This window comes from Aptenodytes forsteri, unplaced genomic scaffold, assembly GCF_000699145.1.
Source record: "Aptenodytes forsteri isolate BGI_AS27 unplaced genomic scaffold, ASM69914v1 Scaffold8, whole genome shotgun sequence".
NCBI lineage: Eukaryota > Metazoa > Chordata > Aves > Sphenisciformes > Spheniscidae > Aptenodytes > Aptenodytes forsteri.
In genome coordinates, this window is record NW_008796218.1 from 6,486,288 (window position 1) to 6,498,084 (window position 11,797).

The following is an 11,797-nucleotide window of genomic DNA, read 5'->3' on the forward strand; positions in this document are numbered from 1 at the left end:
GGGGGGAAATAGGAGGAAGGGAAAAAATCAGTATCCTTCATATGTGTGTTGGGGTGTGGGGTATGCATGTCTTCTCCTAAAATGTTCATAAAACTACAGACACTGTGAAATTTGAAAAGACACTTGAATGCACAGGTTCGGGTGTTGAGGTTTCTGAAGCTGTTGCAAGCTGTTGCAGAATGAAAATGAAAACTGCAAAAAGAACATTTGTTCTAAACAAACACTCTGGAGAAAATTTAAGCTTAACTGTGCACTTTCTAAGGTTCTGACTTTAATTCTATTCTTTAGCCATCCTCCACTCAGACTTCAGATAGCGGAAGACAGAGAGCCAAGAAATTCAGTTCCTGGCATTCATGATTAATTTTGTTTGAAGTCAAAGTTGCAGAGCTTGGGGTCTGCAAACAGTCCCACAACCCAAGAGGAACTCAGCACAAGTTTTGCTAACATCAGTCATAATTCTGCCATCTAGGCTTTCGATTTTTCTTTCCAGATCAAGCTCTGCTGGTGGAAAAGGTTACTGCACAGAGCTACTTGTCACTGCCTCACAGTAGATCTACTGTGACTGAATGAGCCTTCAATCAAAACAAGCGAGAATAGCTTAAACAGTTTAAAGTTTTTGCCAAAAGCTTACTTGGACTGAAACACATTAGGGAACAATCAATGAACATCACCAGCAGCACTCCCCTATTCTGCCTGGACACCAGTTTCTGCCTACACAATTACTTACTGGTTTGCAGCTTTAATCACAGCCTGACTGCAAAGAAGTGATGAATTAATTATAAGCTTTGGGAAGAAGAATAATCCATTCCATACCCTATTTTCTTCAGCTTTAAAAGGAACTTTAAATGTAGCCATAGATATAGAAACATTCCAGCTGGTTTGTATTCAGGCTGTTTATTTGAAAGAACAAGTCTCAGAATAGAAACAGTGTTTTCCTACTACACAAAACCCCCCTGTCTAATCCTGCTGGCTAATTTAAATACAACTTCTCTCTCTGTCATTAAGCTAACTTTAGTATTAGCCTTTCAAATTAATTACAAAAGTAACATTAATAATTCAGAATTTCCATCCACTGAGCAGCTACCTCCCTGCAACTGAGTTATCTGCAAATGCAGCTCTCTGATCCTGGATATCCGCATGGCTTAAGCCATTCCCAACTATTCGGCTGCACAGTCACAGCCTGCAAGTAACAATGACTACATTCTGCAAGCTGCATACATTTATGCACGTCAGGAGCTGTTGGCAAAAGGCATGGACAAAGGCAAGAAGCCTGCAAACATAAACCAAAATAACTTAAATGTTTTCTTACTTTATATCTATCCTGAAAGCGTATGGAGTTTTTTTGGTTTTAAAAAAGAAGCAAGCAGCACACTTCTAGTACCAAAGCACTACATAAGATTTAAAAATAATAATAACAAAAAATTTAAAAGAGGCAAGAAGCACTTCAGTAGTGGTCTTGCTCTTGTTTTTGAAACCAGAATATGCTTACTTTGGTGCAAATGACACAGTCTTTTGGCCTTCTATTGTACAAGAGCACTAGTAGGGAAAAAATGACATACCACTAGTGTGCTATTAGTTTGTAAAGTACTTAACCCATCACTGTGCAAGGAAAAGAAGATCTGCTACTTTTTAACATGGCAACTTAAGGACACAGAAAAAGGCTGATTTTTCTTCTTCTAACCAATTACTGTAGGTAAAATACATCATCCCTTAAAGCACATATGAGAAGTTATTTACACTAGTATTTTTCTATGTCTAGTATATCTAGACATTTTTGTTTTTCTGTAAAAAGCAAATAAGTCCAAGAAAAAGAAGCACGGGGTCTTGGGTCTGGAAAGAGAGGAGCAGGATGGAAAAAAGGTGGCAGCTGTAAGAAACATGATTTCACATCTCCATTCTCACATTCTACCAGAGAAAAGTCTACCAAGTGCCTACAGAAATTCTTTGACTTGGCCAAATTTAAAACCATTACATGATCACATTCTGGAATAGTTTTTTCCTTCTAATCTTCCTACTTCATGGATCACAATGAAATGCTGTTGTATTTGTCAAGTAATTTCCATTCCATGTGCAACTCCTACTTTAAGGCAGAGTGTTGCCCCTACAGTGGAGTTGGAGATCTTCAGAAAGTATATGGATAAACCAGAAAGATGGGCTACTTGCCAGGATTAAGCTTCTCTTTAAACTGAAGGGGAGCAGAAGGGGAAAAAATTATATACGCAGTGCCTATGGACAGGTAGCATGCAATGCAGTTGAGCCACTGGAATAAAGCATTGCCTGGAGAGTTCCTTTTAGGCATGCCTGTTCATAGCAGAAGGCAAGGTGTAAAAGAAACATTTTTCAACAAATTTTTCTGAGCACAGGTATTCAGTATGTCAGACTCCTTAGAGAAAACATACATTTCTTTAATTGGGCCTTTTACTTCAAAAAAACTGTAACCGCAGTAAGAGAGAACTGTGGTTAGTAGAAGCAGTGGGTCAAAGCACTTCCTATTCGTGTTCACTTCTGTGTCTGACAGGCTGATTAAAGATGCCTGCACTAAGCAGCAAGTTTCCTAAATCACTGGAGGCATAAGAAGAAAGTGTCCTACATAAGAGATTAGAGTTGGGCAACACAGGACTAATACTGCAAAGAAATAAGACTAATACTTTAAAGCTCCAGAGCGAACATTAATTTTAAGCAAGTGAAAGATGGGGAGAAGTGATTCAAAAGGAAAGCAAAGGGGAAAAAAAACAACAAAACACCACTTTATTTGTACTTAAAAATGGCAGCAGACAGCAAATACCCAGAAAATAAAAACTGTTCAAGATCACAGTTTGTGGCAGTGGTGCATTATATTTCTCCTTTTATTGTTTTTAGCTGTTTAGAAAATCTCCTCCAAGCAGATTTCACAGCTGTCTTAACTCAGTGCACACTTTTCAGAAGAGCTCTAGGTGCTCTACAGAGATAAGGGATAAGTCTATTTCACAGATACAAGAACAACATAAATTGCAGGAATGCAAACCAGCTCCTGCAGAATAATCTGGTGAGGGCACTACTGAAGGCCTCCTTCAGCACCACTGTCTCTTTGCCAGAGTTCCTCAGCATTGGCTCAGCACTAGGAAGCAGCTTCAGATTCTTCACTGTCTTATAGGCACCTGCATTCCTCTAACACTTTCCCAAATGGGAGACAACTCTCTCAAGAGGACAATCAAATCTAGGAATTCATTCCCTATTTGGCTTACACTGATCGAAAACATACAGGCTGTGCCAATATAGTGGGACAAAAGAAGAATTTCCAGAAGCATAAAGTCAGAAATATGTCAAAGGAATCTTAAAGCAGAACACATTCACTGCAAAGTGAAGTACTCCTATTCCAAGGACTGACTGCAACTTAAGATGCTAAATAATTTGTTTCAAAAAGGATTGCATCTGGCAGCAAAGTCCTCCAAGAGGTTTTTGGGGGGGGTTGTTTTTTGTTGTTTCTTAAAAAGTAAGTCTTATAAGCAAACCCTCTGATCCTGGCACATACTGTTCTAAATTTAAATAAATGCAGTGAGTATCACAATCTCATCTGACCTAGGAGAACGAGAAATGATCCCAACCACCTCAACTGTCGCAGGCTTGAGCACCAAGAGATTTAACAAACCCAAAGGACTTAAAAAAATTTTAAGATTTATATTCTGAAGAAAAAACCTAAACCTCACACTACTGCATGTGCAAGAACATGAGCAAGCCCTTACAAAAATTCAAGCAATTTCTGATTCCACTTAGAACTGAGTGCACCATCACCTGTATCTACATTCAACATTCCCTGTTTTACAAATAGCAAAAAGGGGATGTTAGTCAACCATACAGAAGAAAGAGAAGAATGTATTAGGACCATATACCAGTTTAAAACACAAACCAACCAACCCAACCAAAAAAAAAAAATCTAAACAAACCAAAACAAAGCAAAAGAAGGAAACCAGTAAGTAAAGGTATAGACAATCAGAACCTCAGTCAGAAGTTCCATTTTCCTACTGATATCATCCTTTTACATGAAGCAAGCAACCACTTTACTAAAACAATTTTCTAATTTACTGCCATGTAGAAGAAAACATAATATCATGGTTAGAAAAGACAAAAACAGAATTTACAGGAAGAAAAAGTTGACTTTCTACAACTTCAAAATACTTCATACTCCCATTTCAAGTAATACAAAAATAAAGTACATGTGTATCAAAAGCATTTTAGAAAAGTCTTTAACTTGGCTGTTAAGCAGCATGCAGTAACTTTTGTTATTAACTCACTAGAAGCTTTGAAAGTATTCTGAGTAAGTATTAGCAAACTGCAGCAAAAGTTTGTTTTAAGAAAAAACAGCAGGTAAAAAAAGTTTGGAGATTAGATCCCTTAGAAAGTACTTAAAAGAAGCTACATTTCAAAAAACTATGGCTACTGAGAAGGCACTTCCACAGCTAGTTCACCAAAACTGAGTGCCAAAAGTCAGCAAACAAATAACTAAAATTCTTTTTCTACTGAAAGAAGACTTTTCAGCCAGAAACTGTAGGTGAGAACTTGAGACAAACAAGACACTTCCATAAGGCGCAACACAGCACAACTCAGCAACAAAGCTTGGGGTGAGGTGGGGGAACAGTGGACAGAAACTGTTATAAAGATCCAGGCCCACAGGCCTTCAGCCACATGGATCCCTTTGACTTCCGTATGTCTGTGCGTGCAAACAAGAAACTCAAGTGTTCCAGACCTGTTTTAAGCTTCTTTAATTAGCCACTGATCAGACACTTGAAAAGCGCCCAAGAAAAAAAAGTTGAACCCATTAATATGACTTGGAAAGAGAACCCAGAATACAGAAGACTAGCCCAGAAGCGAGCTGAGTTCCAGCCCAGGAGGAAAGAGTTCTTATAACGCAGTGGCCTGAAAAGAGATCAGGGAACACTGTTCCGATATGGTGATGCACAGATTGCTTTTCTTGCGGCGCTTCCAACCAGCCAGGAGCTCAGGCTTGCGCCACAGGAGGTCTCAAGCACAACTACAGGCCAACTAGACTGCATTCTTCTTCAGATGGAAGAGCTGATGTCTGAATCTTCCACTGGTGGGACACATATCCATGTAAACAAACTCTCCCTAAATCTCAAGTATATAAATGCCTAATCAATTTCTGGAGAAACCACAAAAGAAGTTTGTCTGCTAGGCAAATATTTCTAGTTTTCTATGAATAATAAGAAAAGCAATTTGTTTTTTAAACCCAAGACTATCGAGTACAATGGTTTTTTTGACTGTGTTTGAATTACTGTATAGTTTTTCTCTGGTACTTAACAGTGTTTACACAATGCAACAACTATGACATAATGCCCTGCTGCCATTATACACTTTTAATCACCTTGACCATACACACAAAATCCATCTCCGGCTTTAGTCTATGCACACATCTCAACACTCAAACATCTGTATTTCATGCTTGGAGAATGTTGCTAATAACTGCAGGTTATATTTTATAAATAGTTACCTTTTGTATTCTACATATTTCAGTGACAGCTCAATGGAAAAAAAATATCGAAAACAGATTTCAGTAACACTATGGACTACCTCTGGATTTGTCTTGGGGACTTCTAGGCTTCTTTACCATTGCTATAAAACAGTGTTCAAAATGCAGTCTGTCTACTTCATACCACACCGTTATGGATGGGTGGGTCTGGACTAACTAGCCAGCTTAGGACCAAAAAAAAGTAGAAAAATTATCTTTTGCCATAACGCCACATACTCTGTGTTAGAGTAACAGGATGCAGAGTAAGCAGCCCAGTATTCACAAATTTCAACACAGAAAATGGATACCACTAGCACATTACTTACTAATTGATAAACAGATGCTATTTCAGCTTAGCTGCTGCCTATCCCTCTTCAAAGCAAGCTTTATCTACGTGACTTCAGCAATAACCGTTTCAAGGCCTTAACAGAGATTTGGGATTTAAATTCAGTCAAATAAAACTTTTTTCAGGTAATTTTATTTCAAAGTAGCAACTGAAATGTGACGTTGGGTAGTCAAAGAGAAAATTATATTTGCATCATTAATTCTTCTTCAGAACCATATATAATCAACTATGTATCTTCTCAAAATGCATGGATAGTTTGGCAGAGAGGAGGGAATTCAGCTAAGCAGCTGGAGAGGAACATGGGAGAAGGCATACTACTCTATCCAACAGCACATTTCCAGAGACAACAATAAAGGGGACAGTCAGCCAATGAATACAGGAGATTATGTGAAAGCCCAAGTTTTAAGTTTAGGTGTCTAAAAACAGGAGCCAATGCAACGCTCTCTTTGCCACTCCAGTTCTTTCCATGAAAACCTGCACACAGATCAGCCTGACTGCATTAGCATGCTAATGCCACTTTAATGCAGCTATTTTGTTCTGTGTTTTTTAAAATTCAAGAAACTAAAAGACTTTGTGCCAGTACAACTACAAGATAAGAAAACAAACACCAAGTACTCACGCTGTGAATAAAGCAGTATCTGAAATTCCAAGAGGGCACAGGTAAAGAGTTGAACCACATTTTCTACTCCAAGCAATTCAAAAACTTCTTTAACCGGAAAATCAAATAATGGTAGTTCACTGGTGCTTGGCCTCTGGCAGATAATTGGTCCATAAACACCTGAAAATTTTAATGACCTTCCTGCTGGAGGAAGAGGAACCTCATAGAGAATATTGTAGATGTAGCTTTCTAAAGGTAGAGGTGGCGGCTGAGGTGAAGTCACTGCTTGGTGAAGTTGTTCTAGTACTTTCTTACAAGCTTTCATGAAAGACATTGGAGTAATCAGACAAATGCACTTTGAGACATAGAGTGTGTCTCTGCTAATGTCATAGGAGTTAAAACGCTGTAGCTTTGAAACAGAAGTGCCATTGCAGTCTCCAGTGCTGCTGCAGCTATCTTTGTCATTTGTGGGTGGAGTATGAAGAATGTCATATTCAGCATTGTGCATATGATACAATGTCTGCATTGCACTGCAGATCTGTTTGCTAGTAACTTCCTCAAAAAAAGTGAGAGAAAATCCAAATGTCCGTGAGCCATCTTCACGAGTAATAATAAAAGAGTGGAACTGAGGTTCTCTGGAATCTGCTTGTGTCTTGAAAGCAAGCCCTTTAGGCATACACAGCTATAAAAAAAAAAAAAAAAAAGGAGGGAGGGAAGATGATATCAATTAAAACACACTTTTCTCTCCCCCTGCCTCCAGAAGCATTGGTGAAAATAGGATTTAGAATCCACAGACTGCCACTGCATTTCACTTCAAATTCTATTAAGCATTACATCAATATACAATACAGTAATATGAATCTAAATCAGAAAAACTAAAGGAATATATTACAAGGGCTGTATGCAGTTTCTATTGAAACTCATAACCATTTTGTTACCAACATCAATGGGAATAAAGTAACAGAATTCAAACTCAGATAAAGGAAAATATTTTGGTCATCAAGACCAGAAACCTGACAGAGAAAAGTACTATGTATTATTTAAATTAAGAAACCACACCACATTCCATTAAACAGAAAAATCATGCACAAAGAAGATTCATTAATTGCAGACTAATTTATTTCTCTACCAATTCTCTAGAATGTAACAAAAAAAAGTTGTAAAAGAACAAAAAAAACCTCTCCTAGTGACTTATCACTTGTAAGTTTTAAGTTAATTTCCTTTAAAAAATATCCCAATTAAATGAAAAGGCCTTTTGAGCCTGCACAATTTAGAGAACTTCATGATTATTTCCAATCTATAACAGACTTCATACTTTTTTGTCAAAGAAAACACAGATGAATGCCTTCAATTGTTAAGGTAGGTTTTTGTCTTAAAAAAAACAAAAGCCATTAAGTGATACTGACCATTCCCACTGCATCCTGGTCAAAAGGGTTCCATTCAACATTTTCAGGATAGCGAGCAAGAACTTTGGATTTAAATGTGCGTCTTAATGGAGTCTGTTCAAAGTTCTCCCCTGCAGGTGAAATTAAAATACAGAAGTAAATATTTCATTCTCTTTTTAAGCTAAAACAAGGCCAAAAAGCAGGACATCAGCAGGTAGATGCGAGGATAAGTGAATTAAGCACACTCTCCTTTTAAGAGAAACAGAAAATGCAAGACAGTTAGTTATCATGTAATCAGACTGCAGATATTAGCAAGGATTAGCATTGTAACATTTCTATGTCGTTAAGTATCTGTGCTTTTCCTTAAGCGTGACTATCTTGAGATTGTGGTCATGACAGCAATTCTTTAAGCTACTCTTCAGATATTTCAGATTCTTGTTAAAGCATAGCTAAAGGTTCAGTTTCAGTGGAATTTTGTTACTGAAGAACAAATAGACAAGATGCAAAGATGATGTAAGTTTAAGATAGACATACAAATGGCATCACTTAATTTCTTCAAGACTTAGGAAAAAAGGGTATCCACCATCTACTACAAGAAGTTAGCTGTGAAGAAAGAGTCTAGAAGGTTAAAAGATCAAGAACCACATAAATGCTCATGAAGATAGGGTATCAGATGAACAAAAAATTGTGCTTTTTTTTCCCCCACACTTTTTCCTTTACCTTCTGTTGCACTTGAAATGAAACGGCTGGCACCATCTCGGGTTTTAGAGGCCTGTATATACTGGCATAAAGCTATATAACAAATAAAAACAACACTGCATTATAAATTTCATACTGTCGACTGTATTTACATAGCGAACACATACCAGTAAAAAACATACAAGTATTCTATATAGAATTAGCATGCATAATAAATAATCTACTCTCTTAATATGCTTTTTATACATACACCACTTTGTACAAATTTCTCATTTCACATACATATTTCTTGAAGGAGATGATCAGTATGTAACAGAAGCTCATAGTTCCTGTATACACCACCAGAATACCGATGCAGCAATAGGAATTAGTTGCTTGTTAAATGAAAGTTTTACATGTCAAACTATAAAATACTCCCAAAGAGCAGATGATTAAACTAACCCCAAGGACAAGACCATTTCAAGGCCTTTAGAACTATATGAATTTAAGTGGCATGGTCCAACTTTTCACAGATGCTATCCATACACTAGGCTGGCTGATGCAGTCTTGTTTATAAGCTCTCAGATTTCCTCTAGAGCAATGATTGTTCGTTGTGATAGCACAGAACTTTCTGCAGTAAGTCTTCCGAATGTGTGTAGTTGCTTTAAAAAAGCACACAACTGCATATCTTAAAATAAGCTTAGCTATCTTACTAGAATGCAATTAGCTAAATGAGCATGCAGCTGTTGACAGCTGCACTAACAATCAGACACAATTGCATGAAATCATGTGTTTTAAATAAACCAAACTATTTCAGCAACACCTGCAAATGAGAAAACACACTTCAACTCCTCACTTGTTTTCTTACATGCAGCAATTACATGGCAATAGAAATTGATTTCAGAATTGGTTGGGTTTGGTCTGTACTTTTACAGTAATATTTAAAGTTCAATTTCTAAGCCAACTTAGAATCTTTATTTCATACAACATTTACTTCCACGAAGTAGCCATACACAGAGATAGTTATAACACTGCCTATAGACAATAAAGAACCTAACAAACATATTACACCAAACAAAACTTCGTTTCGATGGAATGCTTAAGAAGTCCTTTGACAGCTGAGAAGCCATGTAACTCTGGATTTTGTTTAAACTAAGTCTTAAATATTACCTCAAACAGCAAACTTATCCTGAATCAGGACCTAGGACAGGTCTCACAATACACAAAATATTCACATCTATTTTGCTAATCCTCTGGATTTTAGCACTGAAATTGAAGGAGGGATTGCTTTTCCTGTTTGTCTGAAAAAATCAACAGCTCAGCTGATTTTCATACAAAACCACTCTGTTACATTATGTATTACTTTGTTCAATACTATCATTGTTCAGAGAGAAAAAAATGCATATTTGGGAAAATCCAAACGTGTATAGAGAGGGGGATAGTTAGGAAAAAACAGAACAGAACTTCACTGAAATATAACCATCTTGGGAGAGAGCAGAGTCAACGACAGAAAATTTAACAGCATTTCTGCAAAAGCTAAAAACAATCTTAAAAGATGAAAATAAGCATTTAAAGAAATTTCCAATCTCCCAGAAAGAGAAAGAAAAATGGACATAATGCCACATCACTATTTACTGACACAAACATACACTCAAGTAAAGACAGTCCTCTGTAAAAGAGGTTTTAAAAATAAGTCAGGAGATTTAACACACCTACTATTTTCTATATTTACATCTGTACAGATGATGTCATGTCAACTTTTAGATAACTGAGGAAAAAACTCAGATGTTTACTAAGCTGTTTTATTCCTGTTTTTTTTTTCTTCACGTACATATAAGGGAGAAAATATCTGAAGGCCAAATTTGCTCCTGAACTTGGAAACCACACACCACAATCACTGAGTTCACCTGTGTGCAAGGTCATGCATATTCCAGAAATAAAACCTGTGACTTGAAGACCTTTTCATTAAGATGATTAATACTGCAAGATACATGATGCTGCTCTTTCCTTCTGATTAAAAAAAAAAAAAAAACCCACTGAATGGATGCTTATGTATTTTAAGAAGCCTTGCCCCATCTCCTCCCAAGAGACATTCTCTCCAACACACACTTAAATGTTTTAGACCTGTAGTCTGTCTATAACTTCATGAAAGTACTGAAATTGATTTCTGGAAACCCACCAAGTCCTGATCCAGACAGAAACATAAGGCAACACTTACATGCCTTTCTGAAATTCATCAAACAATTCAGCTGTTGCACAAACACTGCTCTTGCCAGAGTGCCTCCATATCACACGTCTTTCCTAGAGCCACCCTGCTCTGGTATCGTATCTGTCGTGTTGACTTCCGCTTGACTGTGATGCTCATTTTCTCTTTCACAGCAGCAGTCTTCCATCTTTAGCTATCTCTTTTTGTAAGAACCTTCATGCTTGTAATACAGCAAACCATTGGACCTTCAGGTTGGGCAATGCTGACTTCCAAAGATACTGACAGGGCAGGGAATCTCAAGTGACAGCTCACCAACAACATCTGGAAGGTTCAACCCAGGAACAGAAAGGCGATCTGCGCAATTCCAGGACACTGGCCACCCTGTTTTCTTGCCATTACAACTAACGACAACCTGAGCACCAGCAAGTCCATTGCTCCCCCTTCACTTCTTCCACTAAGCAGCTAGTTGTCACTAAATAGCCATCGACAGAAAGGAAAAAAAAAAAAACCCACAAACAATACACACACACAGTGTGCTAAGCCACTATCCATCGTATTTGAGAAGTCGTGGCAGTCCAGTGAAGTTCCCACTGACTGGAAAAGGGGAAACATAACCCCCACTTTTAAAAAGGGAAAACCAGGAAGACCCCGGGGAACTACAGGCCAGTCAGTCTCACCTCTGTGCCTGGGAAGATCATGGAACAGATCCTCCTGGAAGCTATGCTAAGGCACATGGAGGACAGGGAGGTGATTCGAGACAGCCAGCATGGCTTCACCAACGCAAGTCCTGCCTGACTAACCTAGTGGCCTTCTATGATGGAGTGACTACATCAGTGGACACGGGAAGGGCTACAGATGTCATCTATCTAGACCTCTGTAAGGCCTTTGACACGGTCCCCCACAACATCCCTCTCTCTAAACTGGAGAGGTATGGATTTGATGGGTGGACTGTCCGGTGGATGAGGAATTGGTTAGATGGTCGCATCCAGAGGGTAGTGGTCAACAGCTCAATATCCAGATGGAGACTGGTGACGAGTGGCATCCCGCAGGGGTCCGTACTGGGACCGGTACTGTTTAATAT

At 38.1% G+C, this 11,797-nt stretch overlaps 1 protein-coding gene across 1 annotated transcript in view; it reads right to left on the bottom strand.

Annotated features, from left to right (window-relative positions):
* DENND5A (DENN domain containing 5A) overlaps nt 1–8,705 on the bottom strand; it is a 55,629-nt gene extending 46,924 nt beyond the window's left edge. The window contains exons 1-2 of the mRNA XM_009288805.2: nt 7,854–8,705; nt 6,469–7,129 (exon numbers count right to left, since the gene is read on the bottom strand). Coding sequence (XP_009287080.1) covers nt 6,469–7,129; nt 7,854–7,856 — 664 coding nt within the window. The 5' untranslated portion in view covers nt 7,857–8,705. The remainder of the gene's footprint in view (nt 1–6,468; nt 7,130–7,853) is intronic.
* Between the last annotated feature and the right edge of the window lie 3,092 nt (nt 8,706–11,797).